The following is a 27,525-nucleotide window of genomic DNA, read 5'->3' as shown; positions in this document are numbered from 1 at the left end:
GTCATACTTGGTGGGAGGAAACCTCTCCCGGCCATGTGATAAAGGACTCCCTCAGGAAAGCACAAGTAGACCATGCCATTCAGATTGCGACATTCAACATCAAGGATTTTGAGTCGGTGCTACGGACTATGGTATCTAGATACAACCACCAGGAAAGGGCTTCCATCATTCAGTTCTAAGGCTGCACGGTACGAGTTTCCTTCAAAGCGGAAGATTTCAGGAGGGTATTTGGTATACCCGAGAAGGGGGTATCTGCAACGAAACCGGTCAAGAAGCCCACCAAGGAGAAAAAGAAGTGGTTGTTGGACTTGGCATGCAGAGATGACCTCATAGAAGAGCGATGGAAGAGTGCCTGGTCTGACAGTAGGGGATTGAAGCGTGCTTTTATCGCACCAAGAGAATGGAGAATGTTGATGGACTTGGTAAAAAGTTGGCTCACAAGGGTCAGTCGTGCATCCGACATAGCCATCTGGATGATAGGGTTAATGAATGGGATTAAGTGTGGCAAAGTGTACAACTGGGGACAACTTTTGGCGGAAAGGATTCATGATTTTCTCAAGCTGGAATGCAAGACATTTTACATGTGCCACCACGCCATCAGCCTATTCCTGGATGTCATACGCCTGCAAGTACCGCCAAAGATGTGGGGGACTTTTGAACCGCATGGAAGGGTGGAACCTAATAAGCCGACCATGTACTATTATGCCCATCTAGACAGGCTTGGTGACACCGCGTAGCCGGCAAAGAGGAGGAGGAAGCTGGATGTGTCTATGGAGGTTGACGATGACAGCAGTACCGAGGATTCTGAGGAGGAGGCCGAAGAAACTGAGCAGGAGAGTGGCAATGAGGGGTTCCGTATGGCACCACACACGGCAGAAGAGGATGAAGGGGAAGCAAAATCACAGCAACAAGAGGAGGAGGAAGAAGAAGAGCAGCATGGAGGGCTACAAGCACAGTGGAAGAGCACGCAGGTGAAATTTACACCCCCAAAATTATCCTCTTCAGCATACTTGGTACCACAGGAAGCACTTACAGTAGCCAGTCCGGTTGGGGACGTATGACCAGTAGGGGTGCTGTTCCAGAAAATTAATGAAGGAAAACCACCGGCACAATGACAGGTGTCACTGTTGCAGATCAGTTTAGCTGTACTCGAGTCACAAGTTGCACCAGCCGCAGAATGTACCAGTATGGCAAACCGTACGGTGGCAGAGGAGGTCGTACAACATAGTCCGAATAAAATGGCTCAAGAGACGATCGTACCAGGGGAAGACGAGGTAGTCATACAAGAAATCAGTACTAGTACGGCAGGTTGGGTACTGGCACAACAGGTACTAGTACGGTACCAGCAAAGAAAGATGAGTCGAGGGATGTACCGATGACAAGAGATGGTCTGGAGGAGTTGGCAATACTAGAGACACTGATGGATGAGGATATAGATGCATCGTTGGATGGGTGGTTGGGGCAGTTTGCACTCACACCTCACCCTCCCCCCTCGCCTCCACCACACGCCATGGTTGTTGGACCGAACCAGACACAGGACAAGACTACCCCTATCACAGATCAGGATGAGAGGATGTCTGTTGAGGAGAAGAATAGAGCAACAGGAAGTGGTGGGCAGAGCCCAAAGATCATCAATGTTGGGGAAATTGGGCCGAAAGGACTACTGGCAGGACTTCACCTCACTCCACCAGACCCTAGCGATCCAGCATGGTCACTCTAGCGGTTCTTTGGGGAGCTACAGGGGATTTCAGATATAGCACGTGGAATGGCACAGTTGACTGGGCAGATGGATGTCGGCAACTCTGCCGACGCTGAGAAGTTGCGCCACTTCATGACTTTTGGATGTGTGGACGAGTTTGTGTGCCACTTCGAGCAGCAAGGGTGGCCAGACAGTAGTACATCAGAGATGGTACAGGAATGGACGCGCATGCGACTGGTGGAGGGAGTGGGCACCTTGGGTGCCACCTTGCGCAGTATGGAGGGATCTTTCCGGGATGTCTATCTGCAGATGCGACAGAGCCAGATAGAGCAGCAGACACAGCGACTATATGCAGCAAAACTGGAGAAGGAAGGGGAGAAGCGTGCGAGGTTAGCCGCAGTAGAGAAGAACCTGAGGACTGAGCTAGAGACGAAGGTGACTACTTATGAGGCCCGTTGCAGCATGCAGAAGGAGGTACAGGTACTGTCAGCACAAGTGGCTGAGCTTACTCTACAGATGGAACAAAAGGACAAAAAATTGTTGGAGGCTGCACACATGGTGAAGAAGGCACGGGAACGGCAGCTGATGGCAGAAAAGAACCTCAGACTGCACACAGACCAACAACCTCCTTCTTTGACCACCACAGGGACGCCTCCTCCCCCTTCTCAGTCTTAGTCTTTTGTTTTGTTTTCCAGCTCCTGTTGTCTTAGTCATCTGGAAGACGACTACTTTTTGGGGGGGTTGATGTTAGGGGTTAATAACACATGTTAATTCGTAGTTGGGTTTGGGTGTTTATGTTTGTTATGTTGAGTCGCCGAGAGGCTCCCGTGAGGTAGTTGGTAGTTAGTGACGGTTGGCAACTTGGCCAACCGTCGAGTCTATATATGATTTGGATGGAACCTTGGCAAGGATGGTATGGTACTGACATATTCTTGAGAATTCAATAAAGATATCATTCTTCTGGTATAGCTGTTTTGTTATTGTTACTCATGCTTTGATATATGAATGTTCTGTTACATGAATAGTTGGTACGTGTTGAAGTGTTTTTTATGACTACGTCGAACACAGAATAAAGTTGCCTAACGGTCACTTCACTCTCTCTTGATCAAAGTGTGATTGCATGCTAAGATTGCAAGAAGTTCAAACAATCGACTCCAAGGTTCCTTTATGCTACGGACGTGACTCAGTTGGCTGATGTGATTGTTGGTAATCCAAGGGGCCTTATGTTTGCATCATTCTTTCACTTCTTTATTGTGGCTGGAACTCCAACATCGGATATGGCAATTTTGCGATGTTGCTGCTTCGAACGGGCTAAAATGAACTGAAAGTAAAGGGGAAAGGGGTTTAGAAGGATCTAAATCTACTCCTAAGGGCAGTGATAACAATGAATAATGCTTTGGTGGACAAATTCCAAATAAACCAAGCTCTGCTTCGCCAAGATCAACTACAACTCCGTGAGAACCAGTGCAATCTTCTAAGGATGTTTAAGGATTTTCATATTGAGAAAGTGCATTTGAATACCCAACATGGCGCAATCCAAACGACTATTCTCAATCGAACTTAGCACAAATTTGGGGTTCAGAACTTCAGACTAACTTTACACTGCAACTTACAATCAGCAAGATGCAAAAAGTATGAACCATGGGGATTCATCAAACACCATTACATTCTCCATTGAAATCAAAGCACTTTATCTAACAACTGAGAAAATAAAATTCTACTCTAAGTGAGGAAGGTGAAACCATGCAAGTTTTAAAAATAACTTAAGTAGACACCATCAGAGAACAATGTTTCACTGTTAATATCTCAAAACTTATCGCAACAATTTCATACAAATCTCCCTCTTTTTACAAATGAGGGGGTCACCCCTTTATATAGGCCTCAAGCCATGATTACATGAAAAACCCTAATTAGGGTTTGCCCAAAAGGTTCTCCACTCAAGATGCAACAAGGTGGGAATCAACAATAAATATCCCATAAAGGCCATATACAATTAATTACAATCTTGCCAAAAATGGCACCCATAAAGCATTAAATGCACCACCTCTTTCAAATTCGCCCATCATGCGTTGAATATTCATCCATGCAAAAATCACCCCATTATGTCATAAATGCTCCATCATTTCCACAGGCGGCGGCTGCATGCAAAAGGAATCTACCATAAATTCAACATGCAATGACCGGGTCGCCATTTGGTCAAATATTTCGGCAATGAATGTGCCACCATATTGCCATGCGTTCAATAGATCCTCGTCATGCAAGTGGGGACCCCGTTGTCGTATATCTGCTCCTGCACATCTTGATTGTTGGAGAGAGAAAATTTGATTCAGGAAGAATTTTCTTGAAGTCTCTTCAACTTTCCTTTCTTGAAGAAGGTTTTTCATCAATTTTGCACATTTCATATTTTTTAGGAAAACTTCCAAATTAGGGTTCCACGGTCCAGGAGAGCAAATTCTCCTTCAAATCCAAATCTGTAAAAATTTTGAAATTTGGATGTGATTTGATGCCCGAGAATGGATTTTAAAAACTTTTCCTGGGGGAAATTTCTTGTTCAGTTCATCCCTGATTCCTTCCTTGCCAAGAAATTGTTTTTCCACCTTCACTTCATCTCGACGTGGAATTCATGTTGTGAATGAATTTTCCTTTGAAAAGAAATTTGTTCCTTACCCCTGAGGAAGGAAATTCTTCATGCCTTGGCCAATTTTCATGATTTCCAAAAACTATGTCGTGAAGGAAGGAATTTCCATCACCTAGTCAAATTTTTTTTTCTTCAAAATTTCTTCTTCTTGGGCGCAATTCTTTCTCAAGGAAGGAATTTTTTTGTGCTCTTTGAATTCATCACATTCACGGGGAGATTTTCGACCAATTTGCCACATTTCCTATTTTATAGGAATTTTCCTAAAATTTAGGACCCGGGTCCAGGAGATAGAGAATTATCTCACGAGCCAAAATCTGCAAAACTTTCTAGATTCTGATTTGATTTGGTGTCTAAAAATGGAAATTTCAAAAAATTTCTCGAGGGGATTTTTTTTGCTTTTCATTCCTCCTTGACCCTTTGACTTTCATGCCTTAGACAAATTTTCAATTTTCAAGCTTAAGCATGGAATTCACCATATCTTGGAATTTGATCATTTTCCATGCCTCCAAGCACCCCTCAATTTGGCGTTTTCCATTAGTCTAGGGCGCTATTTCCATGTGCAGAGGAATTCACACTTTGTTTGGAATCTTCCATCACTTTCTTGTTTTGGCGCCTTCACCATGCCTTGGGCGGACTTTCATTGTGGAGGAGGAATTTCATCAAATGTTGAATCCTCCATGACCCCTCCATTTTGGCGCCCTGCTGAGTGTTTGAGCGGATTTTGGCCATGAAGGAGGAATTTTATCAAATGTTGAATCCTCCATGACCCCTCCATTTTGGCGCCCTGCTGAGTGCTTGGGCGGATTTGGCTATGGAGGAGGAATTTCATCAAATGCTGAATCCTCCATGACCCCTCCATTTTGGCGCCCAGCTGAGGATTTGGGCAGAATTTTGCACTAGTGGGGGATTCATGCATTTTTCATCTTTCCTTGATCACCTTCCTTTAGCGCCCTCCTTTCTCCTAGGGCGCAATCTCACCTAAGGCAAGGATTTCAACATTTTTCATGAATTCCATGGCAGGGTGGTTTTGGCGCCTTGGTGCCTTCTAGGGCAGAATTCTTGTTTGTGGAGGAATTTCACTGAATGTTGAATCCTCCATGACCTCTTCATTTTGGCGCCTATCCTTGGCCTGGGGCAGAATTTTGCCTTAGAGGAGGAATTTCAACATTTCATGCCTCTTTTGGACTTGGATGGATTTTGAGCCTCTTCCGAATCAGGCCACCATATAAGAATTTGGGATGATTTTCCAAACAGAGACAAATTTCCTGAGCTTTCCATTTCAGGAATGGGCTTCCAGACAACCATTTTTTTGATCCAACTTGTTTGCCTTCTGACTCTTCCGGATTTAGAAATGATCTTCAGGAGCATTCAGTCTTCAGCGTCTTCAGGGATGTTCAGTTTTCACTGTTTTCCTGTGAAGAACCTGCCAAAAATAGATTTTCCCAAATAGTAAGTGTTTCAAAATGTCAAGGTTTGGGCAAAACAGGTCAGGAAAGCACTTACTAAAAATAGAAACTTACTAAAAATAGAAATTACTAAAAATAGTAAGTTTGATTTTTGGCAAAATTAGACCAAAAATCCGGGAGGCAGTGAAACTTACTAAAAATAGTAAGTACTCAAAATTCGCTCAAATTTTACTGGGAGGTTCCTTGAAGGGTCCCGATTCCAGTTCTAAGTCCAGATTTTCCAAAACCCTAAAAGAAACCCCTAAAATCTACGACTGAAGGCAAAAACCCTAAAATTAACAAAATGAGTCCTAGACTTAACCAAATTTGCTCAAACGAAAAGCAAACTTAATCAATATGACCCCCAAACACCTGCAAAGCAGAGAGACTGACAAGACTGCTGTGACAAGACCCAAGAACAAAGCCAAAAGACTGGAAAGGCCTAAAAAGTAAGGGGTCTGCATTTGCAATGGGGCGATGTGTGAAAACGTCACAACAATACGTGTGGGATATCCTTGTTTTATCCGTGAGTTTACCAACCTCACATTAAGGACCAAACAATGTGATGGGTTATGCATATGTATTAATGTTAATCTAGATGCATGGAAAGTAATTGGTTATATGCATGGTAGCTTATGATCTTCTAGATAAGTTTTATGTTTAGATGATGTGAAGTAGTGACGTTAATATACCCTAGGGAGTGGTTATGTATGCAAGAGTATGTTTGGAGATAAGTTGATACTTAAATGAAATTATCCACTTGCGTAATTTATTTTTATGGTTAGGTACATGTTGTTTCATGTGATCTTGTAAATAGTTAATGTTGCATTGATGTATGATGATGATAACTTAGAGGAATGGATGTTTTAAAAAAATAAAAAATTATTATCTCCATTTGTTAGTAGATTTTGGATTATTTCTCTAGGGTATTTTGGCAGGCATTACAGTATGATTTTACACTTAGTAACTGCTACCTTTGGGTCTGACTTTAGTGGGTATGCAGGTAATAAATACAAATTAATTGACTTCATAGGCACTACTTTCCATCAATAGGAGCCTTTGAAGCACAGTAAACAGTCAGAAATTACTCTAGCAAAAACCACTGAATTGATTAATATAATCAGCTAACAATTGAACCAAACCTATCTGCAGTTAAGCTAGTTCTTGACTTCGATATAACACAATTCCTTCTGACTTATGTAAATACCATGAAGAGACCATGGTATATCAGATCCAACAATCCTAGAACCAAACTCAAATCACATTTTTGGGAGACTCTGTTTGTCAATTACAGACACCATAGAATTAATGCAAAACATATTACCCATTGTAATGTCCCCAATTTTAGCCGCTAGGCTAATAGGAGGTATAAGGAGGGATTAATTAAATTAATTTCTTATAAAGTCATTAAAATAAATTATTTATTAAAAATGACTATGTTTAATTAATTTAATTAAAAGTGACTAAAGTATAAAAATTAAAAAAAGTCACTTTTTAAAAATAAATAAAGTATACCTACCCCCTTCTAGAAGGTGTCTCATGACGGGTTATGGAAAAGGTTAAATAGAAGAGGGTAAGAGAAGGAAAGCAGACTTGGATTTGGATTGAAGGATTAAAGGGTTTTGTAGAACCTAAAGGGTGTCTGCAGACTTAGGATCTTTGGGAACGATAACTCCCATCAATCGCATAACTGAGAGAGTGAAAGATCTCTCGAGGGGTTGCATAGGGGAGGTGACATTCCAGTCATCTCATTCGAGCTGATTGAAGAATCAGATCAGTTTTCAAGTGGATGTGCTCCAGACTTTATATTTTGGGAATCACCTAGTTGATGCATCTATTTTGGGCAAGGCTACTTTGGCAATACCTTATTGGCGAGATTTCAGGTGGTTATGCTTCAGATTAGCTGGATTTTCAGATTGAAGATGACATGAACAGTAGTAGTGAACAGTGTCGTCGCTACAGTGTCGTGAACAGTAGCAGACCCACATTTTGACTCATATCTCTCCACTTGTGCATTGAACTTGTTGGCTAATGATTGCAGATAGAAGGGGAGATCTAGGCGACTTCATTAAAGGCATTTATTGGAAGTTTGGGGTCCAATATTATTTTATTGGGAGGCCCAACCTCTGCAGGTCCGCCTCACTCATTCTCCATCGACCACCTTCCTTTGATGACCACCTTCACTCAAGAACACCTAGTTTGATTGGTGATGTCTTATATTTGAAAAATCGGCTCATTTTGGGAGGAATTTAGGCTTCAAAAGAGCAGACATAATGTGTACTCAGACCTTCAGGTTAGCAGCAGCAAGCCTGACCCACTCAAGCTCAGAGATTTCATTGCATATTGCTCAAGTTAGCCGATATTTGTTTAAGGAGTGAAGCGCTGATCCTTAGATGAAATCCAATCTCTTTGAAGGAGGTTCTGGAGCTGTTTGAGCATAGATTGGAGGAGTTCTCAGACCAGCAGCAGGGCGGTTTCAGACACAGATCATTGTTGCACATTGGAGCCTTGATTGAGGAGGACGTTGCATGTATTTACATAGCTTCACTCCAGCGACATATCTCAGGTTCTATTGCTAATGAAAAACTATTGTAGTTTTCAGATTGGGTTCATAAGGTTAGGACTGTGAATGTGTTTTCAGACTGTCATATAACAGTCATTATATATATGATCATTTGTCATCTCTATAATGTATTTGAATGGTCAAATGAAATATGGAGTAAGGGGTTTTGAAGTTGCATCTATATTTGTATTCGTCTAAAGATGTATGCCACATGTTTGACACATTGTCTCATGACTGTAAGTGTATTGTACATTCATCTTTACGTGTTGATTCAAGGTCTCGAGAGTCTTTTAAGCATTTAGATAATCATTTATGAATTGAAGTATTAATTTTCCAGCTTTGGGGGCCATTTATAGTCATTCTAATAAGGATATATCAGACTGATTTGTAAGACCAGCAAGTTGGAAGACTGTCCGTAAAGTGTTTGACAATATTCCTTGTGTCTCACAAGCAAATTTTAGACATATAAGACCAAGGGATATTACACCCATTAACCATCATACCGAAGTTGCTGTTTTATAACCAACATATTTTGTACACCATTGTATGATCGATGGGAACAGAACTAAGATGGAAACAAACAGTGAATTTCATCAATCTTTCAAACACATAGGCCTAGTTATATCAGTGCATAATCTACATCACTTCTTAACCAAGAAACATATAACTACTGAAATTAGACCCTATGCAGTCAACAATTTGGTCTTTAGCATTGCACAATCCATGAGTTAGACTTAAGTAAATTATTAATCATATGAAACCTCAGGGAATGACCAAATACCCTTGAACTAACTTGTGACTAAATCAAACAAAGGTGTTAAGAAACGCAACTGTTAGGTGTAACTCAAAGATATATACCATTGAATCAAGGAAGACCAAATTTGATCAAAATCTTTTTGCCAAACATGATCAAGACAATCTTTCTTATATTTCTAAGGCCAAAAGCTAATACCCTGCATATTAAAGAGAAGAATTTTGGAAACTTTCAAAAAATTAATTTAAGGTTATGGATATGTGTCATGCTTCTAAACCTCATCTTAAAAAGTGAAAAGATTGCCCTTGCTTCAAAGAGATATCCATGACATTGTGCAAACATAGGACAAACCAAATCAGTTTCTTGCAAATACCATTGATGCTATTACAAAATGGCCTTGTTCCTTCTCTCAGAAAGATGAGAAAAAAAAAACCTTGACTTAAAGTTACAAACCTTGCAAATTTTCAATGCCTTCGGTTAAATTATTCAAATTGACAACTTGTGATAATATCAAAGTAGCGCAGTGGAAGTAAATTGTGTGATAGATTTTCATACAAAGAAAGTTAGAAATTGCAAAGAGCAAGCCGTTTCCTTGGGGAGTCAACAAGAGTTTATAGTTGCAGGTGAAAACAAGGTTTTTTCATAGAGCTGTGAGCATCTATAGGTATAGAAGCTTGTTGTATATGATGTATGGGTTCCAATACATCCCTAAGACAATGAAATCACTTGTAATCAACTGAAAATTAGTGGCATGAGGAGTGCTTTAGTCATGCTTCTAGAGTTTTTATCCCATTTACATGTTTCTCCAGATGTATCTCCGTGTTTCGGTCCATTAGATGGTGTTTGCTACTGCTATTTGAATGTGTTTAGCTTGTTTGTCTCATGATTTTGCACAAGGGAATGAACTGACTGAACTTGTAAATAATTTTGAGCTAAAATTCAAAAAGTCTGTAATTGATGATTTTTAGGAGACTATTTCCAACTTTTTTATGGATCAACATCTGGGTCACCAAAAATGACACCAACAACATTCTAAATGGCTGAAATGGGATAAAATGGTACTAGTGATAAGGGTGAACGAGGTTGTTTTGTGTAAGAACCTCAAGAGGCCCTCAACTTTGACACTGTAGTTTAGTTGAACCTGTTGCGTTTTTTTTTTGTGTTTGTTCTACGCATTCTTTTAAAGCAGCAAATATATTCTAACCATTACAAGATCAAAAAAAAGGCAAACAAAGGAAAGCACTGGAAATAACTTCTTATTCAGAGATTTACTGATCAAACCCTTGTTACATTTGTTCACCCTCCATGTACCCGGAATACATAACAAACCATAAAAGATAAATACCTCCTTATTTTATTTATTGATTTTTATTGCTCCCTATGCAAAAATCGCAGCCCTTAGAATATTGGCGCTATTTCCCAGGCAGCCGTACAGCCACAATGAATCCCTCCTGTGCCCGCCCTGGTTGTTCCCTGTCTGCTGCTGCAACCACACACTGATAAAAATAATAATGCTTCTCTGTCTAATACGCACAACCTTGGTTCCTGAACGAAACCAACTAGAAGAGCAAGATCAACTGATATTTCACAGCCTCTGATGCTGCTGCACAAGAATCCCATGTTTTCCTGTACTGATACCACTGATCACTGCAGAAGAATCTCCTACTGAAACCCTTGGCCAAAACTCCTCTCAGAGCTCCAAAAACAAAATATCAAAACTCAGCATAAAAGAAAGAAGACCTAAAATCTTCTTTAATCCTCTCCTTTAGGGTTGGCGCGATTTCCAAGAAAGTGCGATTTGGCTTGCAAAATGATTTTAACTTTAATTATTTTATTTTGACACTTCAATAGTCAAAATAAAAATAATTGTTCTCCTTTTAATACATAACTGGCCCCATCTGATGAGAAATAGACCCTCACGTAAGTTATGACTTAAAGTGACTTTTAAAACATTAAAACATTAAAGTTCGCCATTTAATATTTAATTACAAATAATCAAATATTAATATCTCTCTAAATAACCATCAGAAAAGCCTGCCGTCTGAATTGGAGACTGCCAAACCATAATCTGTCCTTGCCCAGCCTACTGGCTAAAAATAGCAGGACTGCTAAAAATAGAAAGTTTCTCAAACGGAGTCCTGGAGATCTCAAACGAAGACCAGACCTGGAGTGCTTGCTCTGAAGATGGTCAATCAAACTCTGGAGGACCCTCTACCCAACCTCATCAGCCTACGAGGGTCAATAATAGGCTAATCTACTCAGCTGACAGATGTCAACTAGAAGGGGACATCACAATCCGCCCCTCCCGAAATTGCTTGTCCTCAAGCAATCTCAACTCCGGATGCTGTAAAATCTCCTCGCTCTCCCAGGTAGCATCCTCTACCGGCAAATCCTTCCATTTCACCAGGTATTCTGTGATAGTTCATCTCCTGAAATTCCTCTCCCAGAACTCAATGATAGCCTCAGGTACGAGTATCAATTTTCCCTCATCATCTAGGGGTGGTAAGACCGTAGAAGGAATAATACGATGTCCCAACACCTTTTTGAGACGTGACACATGAAACACATTGTGTAGTCTGCTATCTGTCGGTAAATCCAACTCATAAGCCACTTCTCCAATACGCCTGGTCACTCGGAAAGGGCCATAATATCGAGGCTTGAGCTTCTCTGCTCCACTCCTCCTGAGAGTAGACTGTTGATAAGGCTACAACATCAAATACACCATGTCTCCTACCTCAAATGACCTCTCTGTCCTCTTCTGATCAGCATATTGTTTTTGCTGATTCTGTGCCTTGGCTATATTTTCTGTAAGAGTCTTCACAATGTCCTGACTCTCCTGCATCATGTCTCCCGCACTAGGCACCCTACTGTCGCTCAGCAATAAGTCAATGAAACTGGGAGGTTCATACCCGTACAGTGCTGTAAATGGAGTCATCTGAATGGACATGTGGTGAGTGGTATTGTAACAGTACTCACAAAGGTAAATCCACTTCACCCACGCCTTTTGCTGCCCTAAAATATAGTTCCTGAGGTATCCCTCCACCCATTTGTTTACTATCTCAGTCTGGCCATCAGTCTGAGGGTGATAACTGGTGCTCGGTGTAAGATCGGTTCCACAAAGTCTGAAAAGCTCCTGCCAAAAGTGGCTCAAAAACCGCGTGTCCCTATCACTGACAATAGTCCGAGGCAACCCATGTAATCTGAATACCTCTCTGAAGAATAACTCTGCTACCTGAATAGTTGAATAAGTGGTGGTGATCGGATAGAAGTGAGCATACTTCGTCAAACGATCCACAACCACAAATATGCAATCACGCCCCTGCGCTCTCGGTAACCCTGTGATGAAATCCATAGACAAACATTCCCACTTCCTGTCAGGAATTGGAAGTGGCTGAAGTAAACCAGCAGGGTAAGTATGCTCCTGTTTATTCTGCTGACAAACAAGGCACTCTCTAACATACTGTAGAACATCCGCCTTGAGCCCTTTCCACGTGAAGCGCTCGCGCACCTGTCTGTAGGTTTTGAAAAACCCGGGATGTCCTGCTATCGGTTCATCATGACAGAACCGCAGTACCCTACTCCTCAACTCCGATCCTGGGATCAAGTACACTCTCCCCTTGTAAATGATCAATTCATTTACAACTGTATACCTGCTGTCCACTACTAACCCTTCTATCACCCCTGCAGCCCAGCTATCTTTGGCGTACGCTGCCACTATAATATGCCACCAATCTTCTTCTATCTGGACCATAGAATTAAGGTAGGGACGACGTGACAAGGCATCTGCAACTACATTCTGAGTGCCTTTGATATAGGAAATATCAAAGTTGTAAGCCTGAAGTTTGCTGACCCACTTTTGTTGCCTGTCATTTAAGTCCTGCTGCCCAAGGAAATGTCTCAAACTATTGTGGTCAGTCTTAATGCAGAACTTGCTGCCCACTAAGTACTGTCTAAAATTGGCCAGTGCATGCATTATGGCCAACATTTCCTTATCATAAATGCTGTAAAGTCTCTCAGGTCCACGGAGTTTCCTACTCTCATAGGCAATAGGGTGCTTGTCCTGCATAAGCACCGCCCCAATGCCCTCACCGGAGGCATCACATTGTAACTCAAATGACTTCGAAAAGTCAGGTGTAGCAAGTACGGGACATGAAGTCATGAGCTCCTTGAACCTTTCAAAACACTCCTGGGCCTCATAAGTCCATAAGAAGGCACCCTTTTTCATCAAGTCTGTCAAAGGTGCCGCATGGCGCGAATACCCGTTGACAAAACGGCAGTAGAAACCACATAGGCCCAAGAACCCACGCAACTGAGTGAGGTTCACTGGGGTAGGCCAATCTACAATAGCACAGATCTTCTCGGGATCCATCCGCACTCCCTCTGCACTAATAATATGGCCCAAGTATAATAACTCAGTCATTCCAAGGTCACATTTGGATTCCTTGGCATACAAGGACTCCCTGCTCAGAATGCTCAAAACTGTATCCAGGTGACTGAGATGCTCTTCCCAAGTACGACTATAAACCAATATATCATCAAAGAACACCAACACTGATTTCCTCAACTGATGTCTGAAGACTTTGTTCATTGTGGACTGGAAAGTGGCAGGAGCGTTGGTTAGTCCAAATGGCATAACCACAAACTCAAAATGTCCATAATGACAACGAAAAGCAGTCTTCTCAATATCCTGCTTGCGAACACTGATCTGGTGATAGCCTAATCTCAAATCAATCTTTGAAAAATAACAGGCCCCATGTAATTCATCTATGAGCTCATCAATACGCGGAATGGGATATCTATTTTTGATCGTTCGCTTATTAAGGAACCTGTAATCAATACACATCCGCAATGTACCATCCTTCTTCTTTACCAAGACAACTGAAGAAGCAAAGGGGGACTTACTAGGCCGAATATGTCCCATGGCCAGAAGCTCCTGTATGGTTTTCTCTATTTCATCTTTCAGGCGCTTCGGATGTCTATATGGAGTAATCATCACTGGCTTGGCTCCCTCCTCTAGCTCAATGATGTGCTCAAAACCCCTATCTGGTGGTTTCCCTGATGGTATGTCACTGAAAACCTTGCTATGTTTGGTTCTCAGTATCTGAATGTCCGGGTGATATTCAACCTTTGGAGTATCCTGCTGTATGGGCATAATCATACACTCTGCTGCCCACTCAGCCTGATCATGGCGTACAAGCCTCTCCATTCGCCTGAGTGTAATCATCCTGAAGTTGCTGTCCTTAATCGCTTTCAGCACATGTGTTTTCTCATCAATGGTGAAAGACATCTCCATCTCCTGCAAATCAAGTGTAAACTTGCCTAGTTCATGCAACCACTTCATAACAAGGACCAAATCTGTATCTCCCATCTGGACCACATAGAAATCAGTCTTGAATTCATAATTGTTTACACGCAATGGGAGTTGTGTGATCATCCTATTACACTTTAAAGTGTAACCATCTGCCACCCTCACACGAATGCCCTCAAACTCCTCTGTTTGGATTCCTCTCTTCTCCACCAACCTGGCATCAATAAAGTTATGTGTGGCTCCGGTATCCAGCAGTGTAATAACTTTCTGACCAGCCAGTACCCCTCTCATTCTAAATGATACTTCCTGCTGAATACTCGTGAGAAGTGCCTCCTTAAGGTGCTCATCACCTTCTGCATCCATTTTGTCAAGTCGCGGAGGTCCTTGTGTGTCATCTTCGGCCCCTAAATTCTCATAATCAGCAGGCTGACCTTCATGATCAGATTCAGAATCTTCATAATATGCCCACATTACTCTGTTTGCCCTGCCTTTAGGCCTCAACGGACAGTCATGGTTAGCATCATATGGACCTTTGCAATAAAAACAAAGTTTCTTTTGCCTCAAATCGTTAAGTGTCTCCCGATCTAAGGGTGGGGCTGCTGGCTTTGGCTTGTAATCATTTCTAAAGTCTGATTTTTCTTTCCCTTTGCTGAAATTCCTGTTATCTTTGAAGGATGTTGTCCCTTTTGTCCCAAATCTATTTTGAGTGGCTGTCACATCCATACTCCGTGCCTTTTTAATGGCGAGTAGAAGTGTTGGGGGATCAAATGCCTTCACCCAGCCTCTCAAAGGCTCCATGAGTCCCTCTATAAACAACACTACTAATCGCTGATTTGACATGTTATTTACCATGCATGACAGCTTCAGAAACTCTGAAACATACACCTCCAAGTTCCCTGTTTGTTTCAACTGTGCTAACTCCCGAAAGTATGACTCAGGGTCTTTCTTATCAAACCTTTCAACTAACAAATCAGCGAACTTGTGGTAGGTGGTAATCTCATCATGTTGGAGAGTGACGAGTCCATTATGCCACCACTCATGTGCAGTACCGTCCAAGTGTAATGTTGCAAACTTAATTGCATCCCTTTCAATCATGGGTCTCAATGTGAAGTATGTATCCAGTTTATGGATCCAAGATCTAGCTGTAACTGCACCGCTGCCATCATAATAAGGTAGGGTGAGTTTGCTCATGGCAAACTCAAGATCTCTATGTTGGACACGAGGCCTCCTCTCTTGCCTGTTTCGCTCTACCTCCCGTTTTTGCCTCATGAATTGATCAAAGTTCAAATTCTGTCTCACATCAGGTGGGAGAAGACTCCACTCATCATGTACCGTCATAACATTATCAACAAAGACCGGCTCCGCCTCAGCTCTGGCAACATCCTCAGGTTCTTCTGCCAAGAAATTAGGCCTTGAAGGTCTGTCAACTGTGCGTATAGCTACCCTGTGAGGTCTAGGAATATTGGCTACACTCCTATTGTCCTCTGGTTCTATATTGTTTCAGTTTGGAGGGTTCATACGCTCCATCATGGTGGTGAGTGCCTGTAAGGCCTGAGCAACCTGCTGCTGTCCTGTAGCCATAGTGCTAAAAAATTCTCGTCTCCTCATCCTCAGTTCTGTGACCTCTGGTTGGGCTATCTGTACGCCTTTCACCCATGGTATCTGCCTGCCTATTAAAACGTTGTTCTCTTTCATGAGAAGCTCTGTTGCGTGTATAATACCTGTGTGAACCCGTCTCCTGTGACTGCATATAATTGCTAAACCCTTAGGATGGCAGGATTTAGCTCTGATACCACTGTAAGAACCTCAAGAGGCACTCAACTTTGACACTGTAGTTTAGTTGAACCTGTTGCGTTTTTTTTTTGTGTTTGTGCTACGCATTCTTTTAAAGCAGCAAATATATTCTAACCATTACAAGATCAAAAAAAAAGGCAAACAAAGGAAAGCGCTGGAAATAACTTCTTATTCAGAGATTTACTGATCAAACCCTTGTTACATTTGTTCACCCTCCATTTACCCAGAATACATAACAAACCATAAAAGATAAATACCTCCTTATTTTATTTATTGATTTTTATTGCTCCCTATGCAAAAACGCAGCCCTTAGAATATTGGCGCTATTTCCCAGGCAGCCGTACAGCCACAATGAATCCCTCCTGTGCCCGCCCTGGTTGTTTCCTGTCTGCTGCTGCAACCACACACTGATAAAAATAATAATGCTTCTCTGTCTAATATGCACAACCTTGGTTCTTGAACAAAACCAACTGGAAGAGCAAGATCAACTGATATTTCACAGCCTCTAATGTTGCTGCACAAGAATCCCACGTTTTCCTGTATCGATACCACTGATCACTGCAGAAGAATCTCCTGCTGAAACCCTTGGCCAAAACTCCTCTCAGAGCTCCAAAACAAAATATCAAAACTCAGCATAAAAGAAAGAAGACCTAAAATCTTCTTTAATCCTCTCCTTTAGGGTTGGCACGATTTCCAAGAAAGTGCGATTTGGCTTGCAAAATGATTTTAACTTTAATTATTTTATTTTGACCCTTCAATAGTCAAAATAAAAATAACTGTTCTCCTTTTAATACATAACTGGCCCCATCTGATGAGAAATAGACCCTCACTTAAGTTATGACTTAAAGTGACTTTTAAAACATTAAAACATTAAAGTTCGCCATTTAATATTTAATTACAAATAATCAAATATTAATATCTCTCTAAATAACCATCAGAAAAGCCTGCCGTCTGAACTGGAGACTGCCAAACCATAATCTGTCCTTGCCCAGCCTACTGGCTAAAAATAGGAGGACTGCTAAAAATAGAAAGTTTCTCAAACGGAGTCCTGGAGATCTCAAACGAAGACCAGACCTGGAGTGCTTGCTCTGAAGATGGTCAATCAAACTCTGGAGGACCCTCTACCCAACCTCATCAGCCTACGAGGGTCGGTAATAGGCTAATCTACTCAACTGACAGATGTCAACTAGAAGGGGACATCACATTTTGGAGGGTACAACAAGCAAAAATTAGACAATTAGAAGTACTGCAATTTGAACAAAAGGTTGGGAAGAAAGTGACATCAATTGCCAAGGAGTGCTCAAAGCTGATTTTTCATATTCGTTGAAACAAGAAACAATACCCACTTGTACCAGTTAATTCTCCGATAAAAACTCTAAGTGAAATCTAATTAAAGAAAAGGAAGAGATCTGACTCAAACCACCATTGATTTCTAAATCTGCTAGGCTTGGTCGTGAACCAACCAAGACCCAAAACTACATTGCTAAAATTGGAGATGCCACTGGAAAGCCAATGGTGTAAAAGAAGATAAGGCGAGGTTAAGAGTATTTCCATGTAACATCACAGGACTATAAAATTAAGTGGTCGGTTCAAACAAAAACAAATGAGAAAAAAAGCTGTAGAAGGTTGAAACAGCATTTACCAAAGAATTTAAAAAGTGAAATGTCCAAATTCTTAAAAAACTGACAAATATAAAACAAGGAAAAGGTGAATCTATTAAAGAATACAAGAGAAGGCTAAATCTAGTAAAATGATGGAAAACCTGATAGAGGATGAGGTTAAACAGCAAAGAATTTTAAGGAGCTTTCAAAGAACATCTGAGGGTTAGCACCGACATCAAAATACTGAGTTACATAAGAGAATGTCACATATTGAGCAACATATTTTCTTATCAAATAGAGAGGAATATGACGATGGACATGAGACTAAACTGGGGGGATCATAAAATTGATAAAAATAGGACATATGAGAAAGTGCAATTAGGAAAAGCAGGAAACTAATTTTTCAAAAGTAGAAAGGAGGATAAAGAAGAAAGGTGCCCCGCACAGAGGCAGATGGTCCACATTATATTAACACTATTAACACTTTCTAGGCACTAAGGCAGATGGTACACATTCAATTACCTGCCCTTACAAGTTGTTTAAACCGTGGTCCCTGTTAGTAACAAGTTAAAGACTTTTCCCTAAAATATTGACATATCGCAGAATTTGCAGGGGTGTATATTGATCCATTGTGTTATTTCAAACTGTTTAAAATCTGTTGATCAAGTTTGGGGCTTATTTTATGCAATTAAATTCAGATACGCTTAAAATATATAAATACATTAAAAGGTGGTTTTTTGACTCATGAAAGGTTATAACAGTCAAATTTATTTAAGTGCTAAAGATTGGACTAGACTTTTTTTCTCTATTAAAAGGTCTGCACTTTATGTTCTTTTGGTTTGCAAAACATTTGTCATTTAGAAGTTTGTATCTGTGTTTTAAATCAGCTCTGTTCCATGACCAGCTTTGAATTCACAAGCAGTTTCAGCAACGTGAGCACTTATTTGAACATGTGAGCTAAGCAAGCCTTATCATTGTACTAATCTCATTGTTAGCTTAGACCTAATAGTGCTTACGTAAAATGTATGTCAAGTGGCCTTTCGTCTAGAGCTATAGTTGTTTTGTTCACAAAGAGCCTACCAAAGATGAATTCTTTCTGAGTACATTTGGATATCTCTTAATCTTTAGTGGAGTGGGCATTCCTCAGTGGTTAAGCAGACTGGTAGTCACACTTGAAACCAATTGTTATTGGTTTCACTGACTTTAGGTTTGTTTGGTCCCCACCACAAAAAAATGCCTGAAATCAGTTTGTTTGTTTACTGACTTCAGGTTTGTTTGGTCAACCCAAAAAAACATACCTGAAATTAACTGTTTACTGAATTTCAATGACTTCCAATACATGTCTTCCAGTTTGTGTGGTTGACCTAAAAATACATGCTTGAAAACAATTGTTTACTGACTTTTCCTCCTCCCCGGCTCCCAAAAAGAAAAAACCAGTACATTTCTGAAATTAATTGGTTACTGACGTCGCAACAAAAAGAAGCATATCTGAATTCAAAGCTTAAGCACAAAGTCAATTGGGTTTCCATGTTGCACACTCATATCATTTATCTAGTTAAAAAGGAAAAAAACGAGACAATACATAAGAGTGGTAAATAGGGAGAAAGTAGTTACACGGAATGGATTGAATCCTGAAGTGCGTAATCTTGCTTTTGGGTGAGCAGCAAAGACACAGACATCCGTGTTGGGCTTCAAGAAATCAATGCAGTCGGAGTCGATGGCTGCCCTAGAGCGGAGCCTGATCTGCTCCACGCTGATACCCTCATCGTAATCTCTCGTCTGATTTTCAAAATGGGCTATCATCTTCCCTCCTTCAATTCGCAGCTGCTCCACATCCCACCATGCCCCATCAACACATGCCTCCAGTTCCACCCCTGCCATAGCATCTCAATTCACCTTTGCACAAAAACAACCCAAAGGAACGAGCTACATACAAAGACTAAAAGGATGTGTTTCTGATGATGGGCTGATACGTGCTTCTTACAATGAGGGTGGTGGTGACAATAATTGTACTGACGCCATATTTTTTTCCATTTGAAATACAGATGTCGTCTCTTTATCAGGTTGCATTACGTGGTCCGTGAAATTGAGGCTGATGCTTTCTACTTTTCATCATCGGAGTCATCAATCTGTACGTATACTAGAAACGAGACGGGGTCATCAAACTATTACAACTATTCATCATTTGATTGTGTGCACTATAAATTGTTTAATCATTTCTTTTCACCGGAATGCAATTGTGAGGAAAATTCATTTATGATAAAGACAAGCCTTTTTTAATAGCTTGTTACAGAGAGAGACCCATTACGGGTTTAAGCCCATCCGTCCGCTCACCTCTAGAAAATCACCTGTCTTCGACCAACATGAGCAGCATGCATAGCTAAAACTCCCAAGGTGGCGTACACTATTAATCTTACTTTCTCCTATTAAATTTATAACCTACACTTTCAGTACACTGTATCTCATTTAACTGGTTGAATCTATAAATTTGTCGTTTGAACCATCTCTTCTATTATATTCTCAAGATCTTAAAATCATTAAAAAAATTATTCAATATCATTCTAAAATATTCGCAAGATCCTATCATTAAATAAACCATTCAATAGCATTGAAGAGGATGAAAAGACTACTTTCTTGTTTAATGATTATTAAACAAATTAAATCTTTGATTCGGAATTTGAGTCTCATGTGTGTATTTAAGTGTATTAGTCAATGTTAAATTATAATGAATTGATTAGGTTCTGCGTATTTTGAGATATCAAAATTTTATTTTATAGTATTAGACTGATAGCAGATATATAAAAGTGGATTACTAATAATAGAAAAAAAGAGATATTGAATTTTTAAAAATTAGAAGTCGAAGAAAAAATTGTGGCAACAGTCTTCTCTTCTCAATGCTTTGATTCTATTTGATATATGTAATCTTATTATCAATAAAAATTGGATATTTAGTGTTTGCAATAAGTGTTCACTTAGTGATATATTTGAAACAAAGAAAATAAAGGTGTTAATAAAGAGCATCATAGAGCTTGTTATGGAAGAATTCTTGCAAATTAGTCAAATTGCTAGAGTAAATTAATAGTAATAAAGAGATAATAAGATGACAATGAATTCCAATGTGTAGATGGAAATGAATCTTGTTCAATCAATTGTTGAATTTACTAATGCTAGTCAATCAATTGTTAATAGATTAAGTGTTGTTATCAAAGCTTTACAAATAATTATGTTAATGATTTGCATACTTACAAAAGGGAACTGTAGACATCTAAATTTGTCCATACCCAACTACACTTGACCTTATCCCATTCTAGCCTATTTATTTATTTAATTAATCCTTTATCTTAACCCACCACCTTTAATTAAATAAATTTATATTTATTTAATTAAATTTAGTCTTTTCCCTTAATTAAATAAATTTGCATTTATTTAATTAAGTTTATCATTTACCCTTAATTAAATAAATTTGTATTTATTTAATTAAATTCAACCTTCACCATTAATTAAATAAATTTACATTTATCTAATTATGTTTAACCTCGTCCTACAAATCCTCCTACTAAATCAATTAATTAATACCTACTTAATTACTTGATTTAAGCTAATTAAACCTCATTACCACTTTCCCTATTATTTAATACCACCTCACCTCAATCCTTGACCACTCAATCCTAGTCATTGAATCCATCTACATGGATCAAGATCTAAACTTGTCATCATGTGACAAGTGTTCCTACCCTCCTCTTGCTCACACATGTGTGAGCATGAAAGGTCACCTCATAGCCACCCTACCTCTTGCACATGTCATAGACATCTCACTTTCACAAGCCCCTACTTTTTAGACATGTAACTCACAAGTCAACTTACCTTTTACACATGTCGTAGACATGTCCCTTTCATGTTCTTCCCAATATGTGAGCACACTTGCTCTTGCATTTCACTTCTCCTTGTGACACTTGTCACAAGGTTAAGTCTCCAAATTTGGGACCACACTCCACTTAATCTCAACCATCCATTTATCTATGAATCTTGGCCCTTGATTTTCCTCATGAAAAATCTATAAATTTAGGCCTCTTCTCTCATTTCCATCATCTTTTCATATGCTATCCTTGTAATGTTTGTTTCATCACTCAATCATCCTTATCATGCCATCATGTTGTTGGATCAATGAGCAACCACATCTCCAACTAATCATCATCACATCAACATACTTATCATTTTGAGGTTTGCATGTTCTTGTTTGAATAAGCTTAGTTTATATGCATATTCCATTTATAATATTTGCATGCATGCATTTTGGTGAGCCTAACATGAATCGATCTTACTAACGTGTGTACTTTTGAGTTTTTGTGAGTTTAATCTTGCAGGTTAAAAGTGTTTTTCTAAAGGAGTTTTGGAGGTTGACTTTTACTAGTAGCCTCGAATCACAAAAATAACTTCACGATTGTGTTTGGAAGGGGTGAGAAATAAATTTTAATATATAATTTGCTATATTTTAGTTACAGTCAAATTTTGTAAATTTGTGATATATATAGTGAGTATATATCAAAATTTTAAACCATGGACATGTAGACATAGTTTTTCCCATTGCAGGTATAATCTTCTCATTTGACTATCTAATCATCATTCACTATATATATCTCATTTGGATTTTTCATTATCTGTGATTTTTTTTATATATTTCTGATATATACGTACATAAAGTTTTTGTCACTATATATATATTTGTTACCTGTGTATATTATGTAGGGGAAAGGACCCAGTACTTGATCATGTACCAATTGTTGTGAGGGTTGTTGATACCTTTTGTTCCAAAAATTGAACAAATAAAACTTATTGTTTGAAACAACAAAAAATATCATTTTTTGTCGAGAAATATACCAACAGTTGTTAGGAAATGTACCAATAGTTGTTAAGAAATGTACTAATATTGTAAAAAGTAACCAATCAGGGGATGCCATATCAGCGGCACAACTATTGGGGTCTCTTTTGCACACCTATTGGTCTCACTTTTTTGGGGGGCTGTTTTGGACACCTTGGCAAAAAACATGTTGATTTGGCATCGTATTTGATGATGTGGCCCTGGAACCTTAGTTATAAGCAGGGGACTTGCCAAGTAAGCTATTGTAAAAAAATCAGAGTGATTTGAAATTTCCAAGTAAGATTTTGAGAAGCGCGAAGTTAAGGTGCACAACTATTGGGTCCTTTCCCCTAATGTTTTTGAAAATTAAATTAAATTTAAAAATAAATAAATTATTATACTGTGTATACATAGCTCCCAAATTGTAGAATAAGTCCACGCAACTGTGCAATACACAGCCACGTGTATACACAGCAAAACACACACATAAAACATAAAACAATAAAAACATTTTAAAAGTTTGTAAAAAACAATCTCTACTCTGATGTACGTGGCCACTACGCATAATATAGCAACAGTATTCGTTTGCATCGTATATTTTGTAAGACGCACACAACTTGTCACATGACTCTGTTATATGTAGGTTGAGCTACGTATTCCATGGGCATGGGGTTTGAATTTCTTCAAAGTTCTAGAAAACTTTCATAATGTTGTTGGCACTCCAAGCATTAAAAAAAAAATCATCACTCCTTTTCAAACATTAAATCTGCCCCTTTTCATATGTTTGGGATTTGGAATAAAATTTGTTTGAACGCTTTAAATTTAATAATCTTATTTTTATTTTTTTATTTTTTTTGGTTGCAAATTAGCCAATGGTCATATTAACAGGCCAGCAACTTTATTTTATCTCCTGATCACATGGGTGACCAGGCGCTAGGTGTTTAGGGGCTTAAGTCTAGCCTCCCTCCTCTTTGCAAATTCATAAAGAAGTTGTCTCACGGAAAGGGGCATATCTTTTGCATATCAACTCAGTTTTTCGATTTTCAAAATGCGTTGGAAAGATGACTCAGAGATCTACAATATTATGTAAACTAATTTTCTAAATTGTGCTTCATAAATCAGGTGCACACGTTCAAAGTCAGACTTTCTTTTTGGACTTCAAATGCTCATAACTTTGTCATTTAAAATCGTTTTTGAGCAATTTGTTTTTTTTCAATTTTATCAGAAAATTATAAGGAATCCATTTTTGCAAGTAATTTTTTCTTTATACAATCTGTTTGGTGTGTTTTACTCACATTTGCAAAATGGGCTTAAAATGAACTCTTCACATTTGGATTTGGATCTAAAAATCAACAAGCATCTTTTAACCCAAGACCATTTACCTATGCTCTCCTCTCACGTCCTAGTGGCGAACTTGAGTGCACCAAAAATAAGTGGTCTTGTTTTCTTTTTTAGGGGGCCTGCTTGGGGATTTCATACCCCAAGGGACGACCTCAACTCCCGTGTTCCTATGGAGTGTAAAAAGCGGGGGGTGAATCAAAATACACCCATCTTGGAAGTGTAATCTTGTTAATCTTGGCTAATCCCCAAAGAAATTTATACCTTTGGGAAGTGAAGGTGGAGATTAGGTTACTGTCTCCTCTTGGCTATTTGGCATTATTCTCTTTCATCTACGGATTTGGGCCTCACGTACCTCGCATATATAGAGGACACCCCCTAGTTGATCTAGTGAAGCCTAGTTAAGACTTTTTAGCCATCTTTCCTTGTGGTGCCTTGTGCATACAAGGATTGATAATCCCACTTGTATAGGCTTGCTGGTGTGTCTTATGTGTTTGAATGTTTAGACCACCTTCCCCACTTGAAACCAAAAGGGGACACAAATCCAAATTGAGCCATAGGTTTTTGTAATTTGCATCATTGTATTGTGTGTTTTCATCTCAAGTCAAAAAATCCAAAGAAAACTCCAAAAACATCATAAAACCCAAAAATCCAAAAAAATAAACTCAAAAAGTCCAAAACTCCAAAAAACTAAAAAACTCATAAAAATCAAAACATTTCAAAAGCCCAAAAAGACAAAAAAGTTCTTTGTTTATATCTAGGTGTCCTCCAAGTCAAGCTTTGCATATCATCTCCAAGTCGAGTCTTCTATCTATCAACCTCCTCCTATTCTTTCCTCTCCATTTTGATCACTTCATTCCTAATCATCACAATTATCATCTCCTAATCAGTCCTAATCATTCTTCCAATCATAATCATTCCTAATACATACATAATCTTCCATTTAGGAACCTAATCCTTATGAATTTTCTTCATCCAATCACAGTTCTCATACTCATTTCCAACCATCTTCTTCCAAATCCAAACTTCCATGCTTCATGTGGACTTAGTGCAATCAAACAAAATTGACCTTATAATCCAAACCTATCAAATCACATCCAATCATCATCATCCCTAAATCAAGATTGAAACTTTGCGAAAGTTAATCTAGATCTTTTTATCCTTTGAAAATCCCTAATTAGCACAGTGCTTGAGAAATTACCTATCTCAAGGATTATTCCTAATTAGCTTTAATAATTGGGGTTGATCAAAACCCTTATCCATGTCTGACCTTGCTTAGGAACATAAGTTTGTCTCGAGTTCGTGAAAGACCTAATCAAATCCAATCTTAATCAAAGGATCTAGATTCAACCTAGTTAGGTTTTTACCTTGCTTCATAGTCAAATCATTGATCCCTATACCTTATCCAATCTTGTTTGGAAACTTTGTCTATCCCAAGTGAGAGAAGATTTTAAACCAACCTAGTCCTAATGAAAGGATCAAGGTTCAATCCAAATCCAACAATCAAATCCTACCCTAAGGTTCGATGTTTTTTTCAGTCAAAGCACTAAGTCCAAGTCCCATATCAATTCATCTAGCAATTCACTCTCCAACCATCTTTCCACTGTCGCCATTTTGAGGTCACCCTTGCATAGTCTTGACACAAGCCCAAAAGCAAAAGATGGCTGACCAAAGAGTTGAACTTCTTGATCTCAATCCTCATCAAATACCTTCTCTAACACAAATCCAACATCCAAAAATCAGAGCTTGGTATGAGAAAATTATTATGGAAGTTCAAGGATCCAAATACATGCCTCAAAGTTCTCCAAATCCACCTCAACCAATTATATCCAATCCCAATCCATCTCACATTCCTTATCCTTCCTCTACCTTTGACAAGGGAAATCCATCTTATCCCCCATTCGTGTCCCCATTGTATCCCTCACAAACACACCCCTCTCATCTAGTATATATAACTCCATCTTCTCCCCCATCTACATCCCAAGCACTTGACCTAGGCAAGGAGATCGAAGACTTGAGAAACATGATCAATGACAGGTAAAGGAAGGGACTCGCAAGAAAACATATACATCACAATCCTCGTCTTTCTACGAAACCTCCACTCATAATCCAAGTCCCTTATACTATAGTCCTCCAAACCACAATCCTAATCTTCCATCTCATCCTAATCCTCCACCTAATCCGAATCTCCCTCATAATCCCAACCCTTCACTTAATCCCCTTCATAATCCTAATCCTTCATTTAATCCAAATCCTATTCATAATCCTAATCCTCCACCTAATCCCCCAATCAATAATCCCAATCTTCCGTCTAATCCTAAACCTCCCCATAGTCCTAATTCCCATACATCCCAACTCACTCCATCAAAATCCTCATTATCCCATCCTTCAAGGCCATGTTGTTGGCATTTTGAGTTTGTTGGCATTTTGCATAGAGATTGCATTAATGATATGTTGTCATTGATGTCAATTGCACCAGTAATGGTATTCATGTTATTGTTGATTTTGTTGTTTTTATATTGGCTAGTAACCGGTATGTAAAGTTTGTGAGTTGAACCGGTGAACCAGTGTAAAGGGTGAAACCTTTCTAAGCAATGTAACTGGTAAACCCTATTAGTTGTTAAACCTTAACCGATCAAGTTTGTTGGTTTATTATCTAATAAGCGGTAATGATGGAGACACGTGTGATCATTGTATGAGGATAAGTTCAAATTGTTTTGGCACGTTTGTTTTTGTCTAGGGAAGGAGCAAAGTGGATTGCATCTAATGCACAACGCGTGATGAGTTACAAAGTCTGATGAAGCGATGATCATGGAGCGGTTGGAATTTTCTTGAAGAATGTGAAGAGATTGTCATGATTTCTAACGGTCAAGATTGTACCGACTTGTTTGTAATCTCAATGATGAGAATTAGGTTTTTTTTTAGTTACCGACCCAATTGATTTGTATTTAAGGTCGATGAAGTTGTTTGTAAAGGTTGTTGGCAAGATTGATAGAAACCTATTGAGTGTGTAGTTGCCTAACCAGTGAATGGATCTGCACTTTGAGTGAAGGCAGATTGAAGCTTAGAAGGATTTGATCAAGCAAATGTAGTGCTACTCAAACAAATCAAGAAAACCTGTTGTTTTCTAACAATTACAACAAAAGTGAAATCCCTTAACCAGGTAAGCTCTAACAAGCTTGGTTACTCATTAAATCCTCTAACAAGGTGGTCCATTAGCTTGGATTCTTAAATCCTCCAGCAAGGTTACTCCTAACAAGGTATTGTGCTTTTCATCAAGGCATATTTGTAAATCCCTTAACCGGGTGATTCCTAACCAGAATTAGTTCTTAACAGGACTTATTGTAAAGCTTTAACAGGATTGGCTCCTAACAGGGCGAACTTCAAAAGAGTTCAGATAGCTATCCTTGTGAGTCTCATCTCACCATGGTTTTTACCTGTTTGGGTTTTCCACGTATAAACATTTGTGTCAAGTGGTGAATGCTTTTGTGGTTATGATCTTATTTGTTGATTTGGTTAAATTCTGA

The 27,525-nt window shown here is 39.2% G+C and overlaps 1 protein-coding gene across 1 annotated transcript in view; it reads right to left on the bottom strand.

The window, feature by feature from the left end:
• LOC131033216 (SNF2 domain-containing protein CLASSY 2) overlaps positions 1–19,830 on the bottom strand; it is an 84,593-nt gene extending 64,763 nt beyond the window's left edge. Inside the window, exon 1 of the mRNA XM_057964381.2 lies at positions 19,417–19,830. Within this exon, the coding sequence (XP_057820364.2) occupies positions 19,417–19,683 (267 nt within the window). The 5' untranslated portion in view covers positions 19,684–19,830. The remainder of the gene's footprint in view (positions 1–19,416) is intronic.
• Positions 19,831–27,525: the final 7,695 nt, after the last annotated feature.

This window comes from Cryptomeria japonica, chromosome 3, assembly GCF_030272615.1.
Source record: "Cryptomeria japonica chromosome 3, Sugi_1.0, whole genome shotgun sequence".
Taxonomy (NCBI): Eukaryota; Viridiplantae; Streptophyta; class Pinopsida; order Cupressales; family Cupressaceae; genus Cryptomeria; species Cryptomeria japonica.
The sequence above is the reverse complement of the archived record's forward strand: the minus strand, read 5'-3'. Positions and strand labels throughout refer to the sequence as shown.